Source organism: Myotis nattereri, assembly GCF_964212035.1.
Source record: "Myotis nattereri genome assembly, chromosome: 1".
In the NCBI taxonomy this organism is placed as follows: Eukaryota; Metazoa; Chordata; class Mammalia; order Chiroptera; family Vespertilionidae; genus Myotis; species Myotis nattereri.
The window spans coordinates 156459885-156478929 of NC_138075.1; the positions used below are offsets into that span (position 1 = coordinate 156459885).

General features: G+C 40.8%; 1 protein-coding gene across 1 annotated transcript in view; it reads left to right on the forward strand.

The window, feature by feature from the left end:
- TAF3 (TATA-box binding protein associated factor 3) overlaps positions 1-19045 on the forward strand; it is a 187526-nt gene that overhangs the window by 7023 nt on the left and 161458 nt on the right. Inside the window, exon 2 of the mRNA XM_081091144.1 lies at positions 254-496. Within this exon, the coding sequence (XP_080947270.1) occupies positions 254-496 (243 nt within the window). The remainder of the gene's footprint in view (positions 1-253; positions 497-19045) is intronic.

Here is a 19045-nt window from a genome sequence, read left to right on the forward strand (position 1 = left end):
GGGGAATTGAACCTGACCTCCTGGTTCATAGGTTGACGCTCAACCACTGAGCCACACCAGTCACGCAACTCTCTAATATTTAAATACTATGTTCTATTTAAAATTTATTCCATTCTTTCTGACAGCTAGGTCTTGAATATGCAACATACTTGATTCTGATACATATTTAGCTAATATTTTTGTCTTAATATGTTTTAAATATTCATGGGATTTTCTTAAAATAATTTGCTTTGCTTTTTTTACTTTGTTTCAGATGGCCGAACAGACCCAATTTTGGATGATGTTGGTGAAGCTTTCCAACTTATGGGGGTTAGTCTTAATGAACTAGAAGACTATATTCACAATATTGAACCCGTTACTTTCCCACATCAAATTCCTTCGTTTCCTGTAAGTAAGAACAATGTACTCCAGTTTCCTCAACCTGGAAGTAAAGATGCAGAGGAAAGAAAAGAATACATTCCTGATTACATGCCACCCATTGTGTCTTCTCAAGAAGGTTTGTGATGTTTTTGTTTGTTTCTAACTCATATATTCAGGTAACTATTTTAATGGGTTTTTAATCATCTTAGTTTTCTTAACTGAATTATATAGAATGCCATACTAATATATAAATTCTAGGAGTGCAATAAAAATATTTTAATACTAGAGGCCTGGTCCACAGGTATGGTCCCTAGGCCTGGCTGGTGATCGAAGCTCAAGCATCTTGCATGGAAGGGCAGGTGCCAGTTGACTTCTGGGCCCTGGGTAGCACCTGGGTCCCTGTGTGCCCCTCTCCGCCTGAGTCACAGTACCTGAGTCCCCACGTGGAGATGCAGTGAGTGTGGCTGGACGCCTCACTGGTCCGCCCAGCGGCACCATATGGAAGCCAGGCGGGCAACACGCTGTCTTCTGGCCAGCCTTGCAGACTAGTTCCTGTGCGAACCCACAGGGAGCCCAACCAGCCCCCGTGGTCCCAGCGGCTGCGCCCGGCTCACCCGGAAGAGGCCGCAAGGGTGTGGGCTGGGCTCCTTGCAGGCACCCAGCACCTGAGCGCCTGCTACTAGCGCTGCATTGCCAACTCCCACCATGTTCTGCACTGCCTCCTGGTGGTCAGCACACATAATAGCAAGCGGTCGAATGACTGCCCGAGTGGCCAATTTGCATTAGGCTTTTATTCTATAGGATTATTTACAAATTATCCTAACCTTTAAGTTAACAGACTTGCAGCTGGCATCACCAAATAGAGATGTGGCATAATCAAGGTTATGTCTGATGAGCCATTGATTTCCTTTGTGAATTTTATGAAGGGCGAACAGAATATGACCACAAAAAAGCCTTATTTGAGAACTACAGGCCTGGTACACGAATTCATGCATGGGTGGGATGCCTTGATCTGGCTGGTGATTGGGGCCTATTGGGGCCATCTGGCCCAGTCCCGATCAGGGCCGATGGGGGCCGGCCGGCCCGGGGGGAGGGACTGCGGGAGGTTGGCCAGCTGGCCCTCGGGTTGATGCGGGCTGGCCAGCTGTGGGGAGGGACTATGGGAGGTTGGCTATGGGAGCACACTGACCACCAGGGGACAGCATTGAGCATCTGCCCCCTGGTGGTCACTACACGTCATAGATACCAGCTGGTCGTCCGGTCATCTGGTTGCCCGGTCATAATGGTCGCTTAGGCTTTTATATGTATATTAGAGGCCCAGCCTGTGCCCCCTCGGGGATGACCACCTGCTGGCTTAGGCCCGCTCCCCGGGGGGATCAGGCCTAAGCTGGCAGACATCCCTCTGGCAGCCCAGAAGCCCTCGGGGGATGTCCACTTGCCAGCGGGGAGCAGACCTAAGCTGCAGTCGGACATCCTTAGCGCTGCTGAGGAGGCAGGAGAGGCTCCCACCACCACCGCTGTACTGGCAGCCGTCAGCCTGGCTTGTGACTGAGCAGAGCTCCCCCTGTGGGAGCGCACTGACCACCAGGGGGCAGCTCCTGCATTGAGCGTCTGCCCCCTGGTGGTCATTGTGTGTCATAGTGACCAGTCATTCCCAGTCTTTCTGCTGTTAGGGCCAATTTGCATATTACCCTTTTATTATGTAGGATAGAGGTCTGGTGCATGGGTGGGGGCCAGCTGGTTTGCCCTGAAGGGTGTCCTGGATCAGGGTGGGGGTCCTGCTGGGGTGCCTGGCCAGCCTGGGTGAGGGGCTGATGGGCGTTTGCAGCTGGTCACACCCCCTTCAGGGTGGAGGTCCCCACTGGGGTGCCTGGCCAGCCTGGGTGAGGGGCTGATGGTTGTTTGCAGGCTGGTCAAGCCCCCCCCCCCCCCCCAGTGGGGACCATCACCCCATGGAAGTTTGGCCAGCCTGGGTGAGGGGCTGATGGCTGTTTTCAAGCTGGCCATCCCCCTTTAGGGTGGGGGGTCCCCACTGGGGTGCCTGGCCAGTCTGGATGAGGGCCATTTTCAGGCTGGCCAAGCCCCTCAGTGACAGAAGCTCCCAGCCTCTCCTTTTTTTCTTTTTCTTTTTTTATTCTGGGATTAATTTACCTTCTATAATTGCAACTTTGTAGCCTTGAGAGGAGCTCAGAGCGGGCCAGGGTGGGCTGGAGGTAAGCTTGGCTTCCTCCATCGCCAGGGGCAATGCAAGCCTCCTGCTCGCTCCAGCTCCGTGGCCACGGCCAGCTGAAAGCAGGTATTTGGGGTTTATTTATCTTCTATAATTGAAACTTTGTTGCTTTGAGTGGAGCTCAGAGCCAGCTGCGGCAGACAGGAAGCTTGGAGTCCTCCATCATTGGGGCAACCAAGCCTCCTGCTCGCTCCAGCTCCGTGGCTGCCAAGCGCCATCTTGGTTGGGTTATTTTGCATATAGTCTCTCTGATTTCCTTGTGGGCGTGGCTTAAGGCATAGCGAAGGTGTGGTCAATTTACATGTTTGTCTTTTATTAGTGTGGATAGATGGGATATTTAAGTAAATAGCCTTTGAAGCAGAAAAATTGGGATAGCTCTTTTTCTCCTGCTTATTAGTAATGTGAGTTGTATGTTCCTGGAACATTCACTAATATTTTACATATTTACATCCATTTTTTAATGATAAGTAGACATGTTTGGTTGTATAGAATTTTTTATTATAAAATAATTGCTAATCAGGCATAGTAATTACATATTCCCCTCAGCCAGCTTCTCTGTAACTGCCTAAAATTCTGATTTCTTCCCCACCTTTGATTTTATTTATATTTGCAGCCTTTATTGTCCTTGAGGAAATCTTACTCTTTATAATCCCCTATGTAAAGTCATTCTTTTTAAACCATTATTCCCTAAAATCATAGTTTTTTATCTTGGAGACTTATATTTGTTAGGACTTCTCTAAGCATATATTTACTTACTTTATATTTTTTAATTTTTTAAAAGTATTTTTTATTGATTTTTTATAGAGAGGAAGGGAGAGAGATAGAGAATTAGAAACATCGATGAGAGAGAAACATTGATCAGCTGCCTCCTGCACACACCCTACTGGGGATGTTCCCGCAACCAAGGTACATGCCCTTGACTGGAATCGAACCTGGGACCTTTCAGTCTGCAGGCCGACGCTCTCTCCACTGAGCCAAACCAGTTAGGGCAATTTTTTTTAATCTTTTCAAAAAAATATATTTTTATTTATTTCAGAGAGGAAGGTAGAAGGAGAGAGAGAGATAGAAACATGAATGATGAGAGAGACTCACTGATCAGTTGCCTCCTGCACGCCCCCTATTGGGGATCAAGCCCACAACCTGGGCATGTACCTTTGACTGGAATCGAACCAGGGACCCTTTAGTCTGCAGGCCGACACTCTGTCCACTGAGCCAAATCAGCTAGAGCAATATACTTACTTTAAAAACATAACAAATGCATTTCAATATCAACATTATAAAAGGAGGGTTTCTTGGTCAGAGGCCTGATTGAAGAGAACTGACATTTTCTCTTACGGACAAGTCATGAATGTCAAGTATACCTGGAATTCCTTCTTTACTGTTGTCATTAAATGTAATTTATTAAGCTTCCTAGGCATTTTTATGAGGGTCATATTAAATATTAATATATGATATTTCCTCTTGTACTTTAAAAAAAATTTTTGCGTGGCTCTGAAATTTTTAGGTGAAAGGCACTTAGAAATACACAAAATTCAGATTTGTGCTAAGAAAACTTAAGGCATTGTGTAGGAGGAAATTAAAGGAAAGACACTAATATGTGAATAATTGGCCACATCAGTGTTTCTCAGAATGATAGGTGATTATGAGTTTTCTATCAGTGAATTAGACAGTGGTAAAAGTTTAATGACCACACTTATGCACATTATCAAATGGCATGTAATTGAGCTGGAACTACTACTTTCATTTTAAAAATTTCAGCCCAGACCAGCCAGTGTAGCTCAGTCAACTTATGAACCAGGAGGTCATGGTTGGATTCCCGTCAGGGGACTTGCCTGGGTTGTGGGCTCAATCCCCAGTAGGGGGCGTGTAGGAGGCAGCTAATCAATGATTCTCATCATTGATATTTCTATTTCTTTCTCCCTCTCCCTTACTCTCTGAAATAAAAAAAAGAGAGAGAGAAAGAAAAGAAATTCATTAAAAATTTTTTTTTCCAGCCCATTTTCTCTCTGCCTTTTAGAGCTTTCTAAGTCTAACTTTTGTAATTTGTATAACTTTCTGTCTCGTATTATACCTCCTATTTAATAGTTAAACTGGCTTTTTTTGTGGCCTTTTTAATAATTTGGACTCAGATGGACATTTAATCTAAATCCTGATTTGTGCATAGGCTTATGTTTGATTCATACATAACCTTCATTTATTTATTTAGAGAGTTATTTTATAAATAACCTCTAATAAGCTCATACTCAAAACCAAGGCTAGAACTTTGATAATAATCTCCACTTACCCATTTGGTCCTTTTGTTTTATTTTTATAGCATGCAAATAATACACAATAAAATTCTCTCAAAGTGATATAGTTATCATGTTTAAATACTGCCAAGGAAGTGTAACTAAGATATCAGATTTATATTGGGAAGTGAAAGAGCATGAAAAACAGGTTAGTGATTTTAGGTACTGACTTCTGTCTGAAATTACCTCAGTAAAATTTTGAGTTTCTCTTCTAGAATATTTGAAGCAAAGAATCTTAATTCTTTTGACTTTTTATGCAATCTATTATAATCTACACTAATAAAAGAGAAAAATGGTAATTGGCGTACGGCGATACCTTTTTCATTGGCTAATCAGGGCTATATGCAAATTAACTGCCAACTAAGATTGGCAGTTAACTGCCAACAAGATGGCGGCTAATTTGCATATGTAGGCACAATGCAGGGAGGCGAAAGGGAAAGCAGGAAGAAGCCCCCTGCCACTGACAGTGATCTGAAACCCAGGGGGGAGCTAAGAGCTGGGGGGGCAGGGCAAAGGCGGCCCTGGGGCCCTTTGCCCTGCCCCCCAGCCATGATCGGAGAATCAGGCACCTTTGCCGCCCTGGCCAGTGATAGCAGGAAGTAGGGGTGGAGCCAGCGATGGGAGCTGGGCACGGTCGAAGCTGGCAGTCCCGGGAGCTAGGGGTCCCTTGCCTGGGCCTAAAGCGAAGCCCACGATTGCGGCGCCCCCCGCTGCCACTGCAGGTCCCCGCTGCCTGGGCCGGACGCCTAGGCCAGAGGCGTTAGGCCTGGGCAGGGGCGGAGCCTGCAACTGCGGGGAGCTGGGGGTCCCCTGCCCAGGAGGCCTCAGGCCTGGTCAAGGGGCCGATCCGGTGATTGGTGACCGGAGGGTGATGAGGGTCAACTCCTCTGGCCGAGGCATCAGGCCTGGGTGGGGGGCGGAGCCGGGGATTGGGGGGATATGATGGTCCCCTTGCCCAGGCCTGAAGCCTGGGTCAGAGGTGTCAGGCTTGGGCGGGGGGTGGAGCAAGCGATCAGAGGGAGATGGGGGTCCCCTGCCCAGGCATGATTCCTGGGCCAGAGGCCTCAGGCCTGGGCGGGGGCCAGAGCCAGTGATGGGGGGGGGGAGATGGGGGTCCTCTGTCCAAGCCTGACACCTCTGGCGGAGGCATCAGGTCTGGGCAAGGGGCCGATCAGGCGATTGGAGGGTGATGGGGGTCAACGCCTGAGGGCTCCCAGTATGTGAGAGGGGGCAGGCTGGGCTGAGGGACACTCCCCCCCCCCCCCCCCCAGTGCACAAATTTACCAGGCCCCTAGTAAAAACATAATATGCTAATTAGACCAGACGTCCTTCTGGATGACCTTCTGGACGAAGCCAGAGGGGTGCGAGGGAAGCCACACAAGTCAACTTAATAAGTCATTACAATCTGAAATTTCTTTTTTCTTGCGTACAGAATGTTAGAAAGTTCCTAGTCTTCTATTAATGGTGTGAAGTGTGACAGACATAAACAACTTCGATAATAAGACCTGTTTTCCAGAGTCATTTTATTTCCTCAAGAGCCACATGTGAGAGGCCTGAGTTTGGTCATAAAATACTAGCAAAGTACTGTCATGGAACTACCATTTTATCAATCTTTCAACTTGGTTCATGTCAAAAAAAAGCATTTGAATGGCTTCTCTATGATGGTGAATGTATAAGACTAGAAGGACTTAGCCACACTTAGGGAAAATAATAGAAGGACTGAAGGGGCAGCAGGATATATAGTAGAAAAAGCATGTTCTTCCTTAAACCATTCAGACATGACTCAGTATTTACTGAGTTTATAGTGTTATCAAGTTACTTTACCTTTCTGAACCTTTGTGTTGTGTGTAAATTAAAAACACACACACAAGCTCATAGATAAAGAGAACAGATTTGTTGTTGCCAGAATTGGGGGCGGGGGGGATCTGCAAAATGAGTGAAGGGAGTAAAAAATTCAAATTTTCAGTTACAAAAAAATGTCATGGGATATAATGTACAACGTGTTAATTGTAGTTAATAATACTGTATTGCATATTTGAAAGTTGCCAATGTATATATCCCTGACCTTTAGTTTCTTTACACCCCCCTCTGTTTTTACCTTAAATGTCTTTTAAGTCACTTTTGGTCTGTAGCTCCCCACCCACCAAACCTGCCCTTGTTGAATCCCTTTCATTTTCTTCCAGTGTATTTGTTGAAGAATTTGGGTGGTATGATTTACAGGATTGCCACAGTCTTGATTTTGCTGACTCTGTACTCATAGTACAGTTAAATGTGTTTCTTGCAAATTGGCAGCGAGAATCTGAGGCTGGATCAGACTCTGGTTCAATACCTTTGGCAAGATATATGCAGTTTTACGTTCCTTCATCAGGAGGCTAATGTCTGGTTTTCACTTTTTTTTTTGTATTAGCAGTGTTGATGCTCAATGCCTAAACCCATTAATTCATTATGGGTTGCAAGATAGAGACACTCATCATTTTGTTTTTATTTCATTCTTTAGTGGAATGATTTTATAAGGAAATCCTTTTCCTCATCTATTATTGAGTTACTTAGTGATATAATTCATAAAGAGAAAGGAAGAGAAATGTTTGATTCTTTGATTTTATATACCTAGTTTTTAAGATAATGAGTTGGTTCTTGGTCATCCATAGCTGACTAATTAGTTATACCCTATTGCAACACAGATTGTCCTATCTTTGGCCAGTGGTAGCTTCTTCAGTCTGGCTTCTGAGATTTTTTACATGATTCTAGTTATCTGTGATAGAGCCCATCTATCTGCTATATCAAATTATTCTAATCTCATTTGTATATTCTTGTCCTCCACTTAGAATCAATCTTTTATCAAGAAATCCTGGCTTTTTGAGAAATGGCATTTCAAATCCACAATCTAGGCATGTGGGGTACTTATTACAACTGGGTCATCATTGTTACTAGGCAATGGTAATTAAATATTTATACTTAAAAACATACATATAGATGTGTTTGGATAGATAACCAATAAAGTAGCTAATGAGTTTATATAGATGTTTCCAATTCAAATTCAGGACTATAGGGTTTTTACTTTCATGTTACATCAGTAATAATTTTGTTCATAACAAAAATTTAGTTCCCAGGGATAAAAAATGATGATAGAACATTCTATAATTATTTATTTGCCATATCCTAGATTACACATACAATATTAATACTATATCGTTCATGATTACTGAAATGGGTAAAAATTTTTGTTGCTTATGTTATCCTATTCACTCCAGTTTTTTAATGATTGTACCATGTGCCCATTGTTAGATCATGTAACTACTTTCTTGAGTTGTGTCACCTCATATCTGAGTTCTTCTAATTTTTTTAAAAAAATATGTTTTTATTGATTGCAGAGAGAGAGAGAGACAGAAACATCAATGATGAGAGAGAATCAGCAATTGGCTGCCTCCTGTATGCTCCCCACTGGGGATCAAGCCCACAACGTGGACATGTGCCCTAACTGGGAATCGAACCGTGATCTTCTGATTCATGGGTTAATGCTCAACCACTGAGCCACACAGGCCAAGGCTGAATTTTTCTAATTTTGATTTTTAGTCTTTTAGTCTTTTAGGCCATTTAAAATAGAATATTACAGTTTTCATCTGTATTTTGACTATGTGTTTTTCATTTGCTTTCATTTTCTAGATGCTATTTTGATAATTCATCTTTTTTCTATAGAAATAGTGAATGTAGTTTTCTGAACATCTAGAAGGAAGTTCAAGGTAGTTTTTCTAACTTTACAGTGCTCCTTCTTTGTGTGTTGTTCAAAAATAGAGTAGCTTTCTGAGATTTTTCTATTTTCTTTCACCAGTTTTATCTGAATCTTCTCCTAATGCTAGTTTTCCTTTTTGATTTTCTGCCCAGTTGTTATTCTAGTCCCAGCAAGTTTCCTCTCACTGATCTCTGTCCTGGAGAGAGAGTAGCAAAGGGTTGGGTTTAAAAGCTCAAGGGCTTTTCTCTCCTCTATAGATCTCACCCCAGCCCCTGTAGCCAGACCCTTAGCCTTAGCCACTCTTCTCACATGACCTGCCAGACTTTTAGTGAATACCTGTTGGCTTTTTGAGGTTCTTCTCTTTTGAGCCAGTCTCTCCATTGCTTCTCACCACTTGTCCAAGTTCAGATGGGTAATACTCAGGTCTCATGACTTTTGGTGGTTGGTCATCACCCTCTAGTATTTTGGCATTGATGCATATACTTTTGTCATCCTGTAATATAAATTGCTTTATTTAATGTGATATTTTGGGGAGATCAAAAAACTGCATTGCCACACCTGCCACTTTCTTCCAGGATTCCCTTTATTTTATCTTCTTGCATTTATCACTTTTCGTCAGTGATGTCATACTCTCTTCATTCTCCTTATATGACTAATTCATTTTCTGTGCCTTTCATGTGCTCATCTTCCATAATTCTTCTACCTCTAAAATGTTAGTGCTCCCAAAATTTTTATCTTGACCTTTTCTCACTGTTTCTCAGTCTCAATGTATGATCTTCTCTACTTTCATGCTTTCAACTATCATTTGCATACTGAGGACTCTCCAAATTGTATCTCCATCCCACACCTTTCATACTCTATATCCAGTTGTCAATGGGCCATTTCCACATTTCCCAGAGGCACCTCAAATTGGTATGTCAAAGGCTACACTCATTATCTTACTCTTAATACCCTGTGTTATTTAGTCACTTAAGGTAGAAATATGAGAGGTGTCTCTGACTCCTGTCCTCATTCTACTTCTTCATTTCCCATTCCCAGTTCTGCTAATTTTGTTTCCTAAAAATTTCTAAAATACTCCCTTAGCATTCCCTTTGTTTAAATTTTTATCTTTTATCTGAACTACTAGTGGCCCGGTGCACGAAATTTGTGCATGGGGGCCAGGATGGAGGTGTCCTTCAGCCCGGCCTGAACCCTCTCCAATCTGGGACCCCTCGAAGGGTGTCCTACTGCCGGTTTACAGGGATCAGGCTTAAACCGGCAGTCGGACATCCCTCTCACAATCTGGGACTGCTGGCTCCTAACCACTCACCTGCCTGCCTGCCTGCCTGCCTGATTGCCCCTTACCACTCTGCCTGCCGACCTGCTAGCTCCCAACTGCCCCCTGCCGCCAGCCTGCTCGCCCTCAACTGCCCCTCCTGCTGGCCTGCTCACTCCAAATTGACCCACCCCTGCTGGCCTGATCACCTCCAGCTGATCCCCACCACTGGCCTGCTCTCCCCCAACTGGCCCCCATGCTGGTCTGCTTACCCCCTACGGCCCTGCCCCACATCAGCCTGATCACCCACAACTGCCATCCCCTCTTGGCCTCTAACCGCCTCTACCTCGGCCCCGCCACCATGGCTTTGTCCAGAAGTTACATCTGGAAGGTCTCCTGGAACATCTCCCAGTCTAATTAGCATATTACCCTTTTATTAGTATAGATAGAGGCCTGGTGCATGGGTGGGAGCCGACTGGTTTGCCCTGAAGGGTGTCCCGGATCAAAGTGGAGGTCCCGCTGGGGTGCCTGGCCAGCCTGAGTGAGGGGTTGAGGGCTGTTTTCAGGCTGGCCAAATCCCGTTCAGGCTGGGGGTCCCCACAGGGCTGCCTGGCCAGCCAGGGTGAGGGCTTGATGGCTGTTTGCAGTCTGGCCAAGCCCCCCAGCGGGGACCCTCACCCCATGGGGGTGTGGCCAGCCTGGGTGAGGGGCTGAGGGTCGTTTTCAGGCTGCCCACAGCCCCTTCAGGGTGGGGGTATCCTGCTGGGGTGCCTGGCCAGCCTGGGTGAGGGGCTGATGGCCGTTTTCAGGCTGGCCATGCCCCCTGGTGACCCAAGCTCCCAGTCTCTCCTTTTTTTCTTTTTTTCAGCCCCTCCTTGAGTGGAGGCCAGGGCGGGCTGGAAGCAGATATCTGGGATTTGTTTATCTTCTGTAATTGAAACTTTGTAGCCTTGAGCGGAGCCCAGGGCTGGCCAGGGCAGGCGGGAAGCTTGGCTTCCTCCATCACCAGGGGCAACCCAAGCCTCCTGCTTGCTCCAGCTCCGTGGCCGCCGCCATCTTAGTTGGACTAATTTGCATACTCGCTCCTGATTGGCTGGTGCATGTAGTGGAGTGGCAGAGTAATGGTTAATTTGCATGTTTCTCTTTTGTTAGTGTAGATACTTCTCTCCATGATAAACTGTTAAACAAGAAGCAAGTATATTCCATAGTATAAAACACTTTATTAGCTTTCTCTACTTATATTTACAATGAACCAACCTTTTTTCTCAAGGAAAACCAAAAATGTCTGTGGAGAGCAATTTCTTTTTTTCATTCAAAATAGAAACAGCTTTATTCATTCTAGAGAAAAGAGGTTTATTCTAATAACTGAGAGTACTTAATGAATAGAAGAATGTTAATGAGGAAATTTGCACTGCTAAATTATTATCACTAAAATATTAATATTGTGTTTATTTGACAATAGGAATATAAAAGCAGCTTTAAGATAATTTGCCCTGATATCACATGGTATAGTCATAAGCATTATCTCATTTAATCTTGAAACAACCCTAAAGGCAGGTGCTATTATCATTCCAACTTTACACAAGGTTAACCCTTAAGTAGAGGTATATACATTTCAAAGTAGAGATTAACAGTACCAGCATACACAGATTTGACAGACTCCAATTTATAGTGGACTTGGTCAAAATTTTTTTCCCTTCTGAAGTTTTTTTCCCTTTAATCTGTCTGGATTTATAAAAATAATACAATTTCATTGTTATAATAAAACTAGAGGCCCAGTGCACGAATTCGTGCATGGGTGGGGTCCCGCAGCTTGGCGGGCGATGAGGGCTATCTCGCCCAGTACCAATCGGGGCCTATCGGGGCCGGCCAGCCAGGAGGAGGGACCCTGGGAAGTTGGCTGTGGGAGCGCACTGACCACCAGGGAGCAGCTCCTGCATTGAGCATCTGCCCCCTGGTGGTCAGTGCACATCATATCTACCGGCTGATCATCTGGTAGTAATGGTTGCTTAGACTTTTATATATATAGATAGTTTTTATGTTCCTAAATCAATAAGTAATCTTATCAAATGCCTTAGAAAAATTAAGTATCTTGATGTTTTACTTACCACAACCACCAAAATTTTCAGTTTCCCTCCAGGCATCCAGACAAAAAAATGGTTTTATTGTTTTTTCCAAATTTTAAATTTTCCAGAAGCATACATTTCTGCTATCCAGTTATATTTCTTGGAAAATTTTGTGTGTGTGTGTGTAGGTCAAGGAGTAGTAGGGCAATAGATGTTGCATGGCTGATTTGGCATTAGACCCCAATGTTAGTGCTTTTGCTGTTAAATTAGGATTCATTCTGTCTTGTTTCCCTATATTTGAATCTTATTTGGGACAGTGCAGTAATTGGATTTTACTTAACTAATTACCTGCTATGGCTACATAGAGCTTTCCTATTTCAGAAAATAATATTGTTACTTGCTTCATTTACTGTAGTTATTTGTGCCACTGGTGCTAAAGCAAATTTCAAAATCAGTTTTTCATTTATTCATCAAGTAGCTCTGGAGCACTTAGTGTATGCCAAGCACACAGTTTATTTCTGGAGATATAGAGGTGAACATAAAAGAAAGGGTTGTCTTTGCTTTCCTAGAGCTTCCAATCTGTATAGAAAAAAGTTTAGATTAATATTTATGAGTAATTTCAATTTATAATTTGGAATATTCCCCTAGTATGCTATAAGGAATGAAGAAATCAGTGGATATTTTTGAAAAATAGGTAAGATAATTAGCTTAGTAAATTCTGGTGGTAATGAGTATGATACTGAATTAATTTCTTAGAACAGAAATTGCTTGAAAACACCTAACATTAATTTTGTTATAAAATATTAAACATTAACCCAGGGGTCCTCAAACTACAGCCCGCGGGCCACATGCAAATACAAATATTGTATTTGTTCCTGTTTTGTTTTTTTACTTCAAAATAAGATATGTGCAGTGTGCATAGGAATTTGTTCATAGTTTTTTTTAAACTATAGTCCGGCCCTCTAATGGTCTGAGGGACAATGAACTGGCCCCCTGTTTAAAAAGTTTGAGGACCCCTGCATTAACCTTTAGTTTATTAGTTTAGGACTTAAATTTATATATAACATTTGTATAGTGATTGATGCCTAATGTTAACTTTAGTAATGTTATATTTGACTACCAAAAATTTGTAGCTTTGTATTTCATTGAAGTATGACAATTCAAAACTTTTTTTTTTTTTTTTACTTTCTCCCAAATGTCTTACGCTTATTCTTTTCCCACCCAAGCCCCAGTTTCCTCATTTGTAAAATGGGAATAATAGCTTCCTTAGGATTGTTATTATAACTGAATGAGATAAATGTTACCTGTTATCATAGGTCTTTGATGTGGACTTCTGAGAGCAGGCCTACCTTTATAGTTTGTTCCTGAAACTCTCAGTACCAAGTATAATGGTTTTCATCCTGAAAACACACTTACAGTATAATAATGCCCACTCTAATTCTTCCTCATGTGGAAATTCTGACCTGGTGTGTGAAGTGCTATGGCACATAGTAGGATTCAGTTCTCCTCTACTTGGGGATTTTCCTCCATTCTGGTTACATGAGGTACTGTTCCATCTTTCCCATGTAAAATGCACTTTCAGCTGGCTTGGGTTAATTGACTCACACCTTGAAGACTATAGCATAACTCAAAATTTGATAACATTGATTAGCTTTGAGAGAAGTTAAATGAAGGTATTTATAAATATGCAAGTTCTATTGGCCAGATCTTTACAGTTATCTTTCAAATTTCAGACTCTTCCATTGTTTTTTTGGTTATGGACGTTAGTTTAACTGATCACTTTTAGTAACTTCTAATCAACTTTTTCTTTTTCTTTTTTAATCAGCTTTTTCTAACCCTGATACATATTTAAGAATTTTTATTTTAGCTAAAACATAAGTAGTTATTTGCATCTAATTTTACCACAGGAAAGAAGCAGTATTTCTCTCTCTTTTTGTTGTGAGCACTGTGGTGTTATGTTACAGTGTTGAATAATTGTTTATGTCTTGTTTAATACACTGACATGTGCTCAATTAACACTCTAAATTATTTCTCCCTCATGTAATCAGACTTGGTTTAAATTTATAATTCATTTTTATTAAGTAGTATGTACTAAAAATGTAGTATTTAAATATACTCTACTAGTTAGTAATATTTAATTATCATTCATTTTATTCTTGCTAGAGACTTCAAATTCTACAGTGTAAATAAGAAAATTGATTTCTTTTTTAAAAATGTGGAAATGATTACAGATCAGTAGGTGGCACTCTTTCCTTTTCTGTTAGTATTAATGAATATCCACTTAGATGACAAAAACTGTTTTCAGTGTTTTAAGAAAAAGCATACAAATTATATCATTGCTGGCTTGTTTTAGAAAGAATAATACAGCTTTGTTAATAATTTAGCTTCTGTGTAACTTTGTTAGAACAGTTACATATGAATATATTTAGTACTTATTTTCCTTAAAGAAACTTTTATACCTAGAACAGAATTCCTTTTGTCATTTATCAAAGGCTTTATGTTATCCTTTCTGAAACTCTAGATATTCTTCTTAAAAACTTGAAATTATTATTCATTAATATCTATGTTTCCAGTTTTGATTTTTAAACATTATCTTCAAAGCCCTATTAGAAGATAACTTTAAAAATGAATACATTTTTCTCATTTTAACATAACAGCTTTCCTTATTTTTTAGTGTGTCAATTCCTTTTTAATTTATGAAGAGAATATTTGGTTTGTTGAAATAGTTAATACAGTTTTCTTTTTTTCCTTTTATTCAACATTATTTATGTTCCACTTTTTAATCTTAACATTTTTGTTGTGTTTTCCTTATTTCTATGTCTTTTATATTTACTATTTTTAAAGAATGTACTGTAATTTACTTAGCCATTATCTTATTTTTAGACACTTTTAATGTTTTAAATATTACAATGTTGCATCAAATATCTTTGTGCATATTTTTCTTTTATATTATTTACTTATGATAAATTCCCAGGGTAGGAGTTTTTAGGTCAAAGATATAAACACATTTCTGGCTTTTGACACGTATTATACATTGCTTTCCAAAAGAATTGTATCATTTTACGATGCCGTAATGAATGTATAATTATACCAATATCCTAGCAGTCTCACTACAATTGAATTTCAAAGTAAAATTTTTTTTTTTATAAACCTAGATTAAACACATTTCAAGGGGGACATTTTGTTTTAAATTTCTTAGTTAAAATTTGGGAACTAAAAAAGCTCCCACTAGAATATAACTATTATTATTATAGTGATATAGTCCCCCCCCCCCCCCCCCGTGTGTGTGTGTGCATGTATCTACACACAAGCCGATTTTAACATAGTTTAATCATGGCTTATAACTGCATTTTTTCACTTAATTAGTCCTCCTACTATATGCTAGTCATTAAATATTCTGTTTGCTAGACAGTGTTATGTGTAGGAGTGAACAGGACATGAATAAAATGGACTTAACTGATTTGGTTTGGGTTTTGTTAGTCGTGAGAGGGTGTACATAAGCAAGAATATGTTGGGAATAGGTTGGTAGTATAGAGATAATGCAAGTTTGTTAGATATTTTGACTTTAAATACTTAATTACTGAATATCTTTGAGTATATGCCTCATAGTAGTTAGCTATTTCACTACAGAGTGATGATTGAGAGGTCTCATCTATACTAATAAAAGGGTAACATGCTAATTAGACTGGGAGACCTTCCAGGAGACCTTCCAGACATTCTTCTGGACAAAGCCATTGTGGCAGGGCTGAGGTAGAAGTGCTTAGAGGCCAAGAGGGGAGGGTAGTTGTGGGTGATCAGGCTGATGGAGGGCGGGGCCATTGGGGGTAAGCAGACCAGCAGGGGGCCAGTTGGGGGCGAGCAGGTCATCAGTGGGGGTCATTTGGAGGTGATAAGGACAGCAAGGGGGGGGGGAATTCGGAGTGAGAAGGCCAGCAGGGGGGGCAGTTGGGGGCAAGCAGGCTGGCAGGCAGAGTGGTTAGGGGCAATCAGGCAAGCAGGCAGGCAGGCAGGTGAGTAGTTAGGAGCCAGCAGTCCTGAATTGTGAAAGGGATGTCCGACTGCCAGTTTAGGCCTGATCCCTGTAAACCAACAGTAGGACAACCTTCGAGGGGTCCCAGATTGGAGAGAGTGCAGGCCAGGTTGAGGGACTGTCCCCCCACACACACCCCCCGCACGAATTTCGTGCACTGGGCCACTAGTTAGAAATAAAGAGGAAGACTATTATTCTATGTTGCTATATAGTCTTTATAACCCCCATCTTATTTTATGTATGCACACACACACACTCATTTAATCTTCACAGTCCTGTGAGATAGGCATTATTAATCCTCACCCAAGGATGTGCCCACCAATTTTAGAAAGAGAGAGAGAGAGAGAGAGAGAGAGAGAGAGAGAGAGAGAGAGAGAGAGAGATCTGATAGAGAACATCGATTGGTTGCCCTCCCAAGTGCCACAACCAGGGATCAAACCTGCAACCCAGGCATATGCCCTGATAGGAATCAATCCACAACCCTTCAGTATTTTGCATGACACTGCAACCATCTGAACCACACCGGCAGGGCTATAACCCCCATTTTAAATGGCTGTTTAAATAGCCATCCCTTAGTATTGAACATTTAGACCTCTTGCTAACTTATATGATTGACACGGCAATAAAAACTTTTATTCATACGATTGTCTCAATATTCCAGATTATTTCTTATGATTGAGTTTTAAAAGTTTGATTACTGTGTTAGAGAGTATGAAGGTTTTTAAAATATTTTTTATGAAATTCCTTTCAGAAGTGTTGACAGTACCAGTAGTAATGTAGAATACTCATTCCTTTCATTTAAAACAATGTTCCTAATTTAATAGATGTCTTTATTTGCATTTTTATATTTTAAAAATATATTTTATTGATTTCAGAGAGGAAGGGAGAGGGAGAGATAAATAGAAACATCAATGATGAGAGAAAATCATTGATCAGCTGCCTCCTGCACACCCCACACTGGGGATTGAGCCCGCAACCCTGGCATATGCCCTGACCAAGAATCGAGCCATAATTTCATGGCTCATAGGTTGATGCTCAACCATTGAACCATGCTGGCTGGGTTGCATTTTTATATTAAATTTTTTTGGTACTAACATTTACATAATTTGAGAAAGTGTTCTTAACCCTCAGAGGTCCAATTTTTTGTTTTTGAGTTTTGTTTTTAAGCAGTTCTTACTATTTAAAAGCATTGGCATGTTATGATTTTTATTCTTTCTTAGAGGCTTTCAGAAGAGAGAATAGTTACTTTTTTTTAATTGAATAAAACTGAGTCTGTCTTGTCATTGCCTTATGGGTCTGTTGAATTGTTTTATAAATCTGAGTTACATTATATAATCTTAAGGATCATATTTTCCTCTATCTTGAAACATTTTGCTATTTTATCATCATAGGAATTATTATTACTCATCATTACCCATTAATTATGGCCAACTATGCTTAAAAAAAAAGACTAAAATAATAAAATGGAAAAATGATGAAATCTCCCAGATAAGGATGATTCACTGGTGAAATAAAATCCCACCCTTTATTTTTCTAAGTGTGGCACCAGAGTACTGTATTCTATTTCAATAATATATTAAAGAATGTTGGAAACACTATCATTTTTATCTACTTTTATATTTCATTTATAATGGAAAAGAAAAAAACTGTCATGTTTCACAGTTATTGGACATATCAAAAAATAAATGCAAAGAGATTGTAACATTTCTGGATGATGATGATGATGATGATAATGAAGATGAAGATGAAGAAATTGGTCCTATAAATAAAACCTCAAACTCTGAGTCTTCAGATGACAGCATCCTAGATGAATTTTTTTCAACTTACATTTGATAAGTGAACAGTATTTTTCAGGACAGACAATAAATATGGTGTCCTCATCCAGTTAGTCATTCAACAAGAAGGGCATCATCATGCAATAATATTTTTATGACAAGAACCTAGACCATCCCATTTTGCTAATACACCAAAATTTACATGATGCAAAGGGTTTGCAGTGTTTAAATTCTTATTACAATTTCAAATAAAGTTATTCATACATCTGTAAATTATTCATAGTTCTATAAATAGCTTACAAAGATAAAGGTTCCGGTGGACCTAGATGTCAAATGGTAATGGCCATTTTTCCTGATATATTGAGGGTTAAAGGCAAGAAAATAATTGTCAGATTTAATGGCATTTTTACATCTTAACACTTCTTTTTAGTGTGCAATCCTAAGTATGCGTGACAGACACAACTGGGAATAGTTAGAAGGAAATAGTAGTTCTGGACCAATCAGCAATGGAATGAAAACCTCAGGAAGTCCCAGTGCTATGGTAAAGGAGAAAAACTCACTTTTCTTTTCCTTTCATGTACAGTGTGTTCAGATTAACTTTAAAGGAGACTGAGATGTAGGTCAGAAGATTTTGTCTACAATTGGGTATTACCTATGTGTGGAGCCCATCCCAGCAGGTCATCAACTAACAAACCTTTTCAGGTCCCTTGGTAGCTGCTGGATATCCTATTGCAAGTTAAATATGTAACAGAGATACACTTAGTTTTGCATTAAAGGATTTCTTAAAGTTCAACTTCAAATGAAGTTGTTAGTGCATTCATTTCGATTAAAGCTGGCTTTGTTAGGAAGAAAAGGATAGCTAGACCTGTCCTCTTTGGTATTAAGAAAAATGGTTTGGGAAAATAAAATGAGTAGCATAAAATTCTGTACCTTTACATATCTGTATGGTACATATCATAAGTCTTATAGATATTATATAATTGGCAAGCCTGCCAAGGTGGTATTTAACCTACTGTGGCAGTAGAGCCTATCAGTAAATAAATGTTTATAGTTTAACAGATATTAAATGTTTCAACAGATGTTTCATGTCAGGGTTTTTTTGAGACTTTTTCTTTTCAACTTTGCCTTTCTAAATTTTAACGAAGAGAAATAACACCTGGTGAGATTATATCACACCTGAGGCTCCGGCCCTGGCAGCGGGTGTGAGCAGGGCCAGCGCCAGCAGCAGATGCAAGCGCAGGGCGGGACCATGGCACGCGGGAGCTAAGAATTTGCAGTAACTACCAGAGGCTCGCCCCATGACAGCAGCCA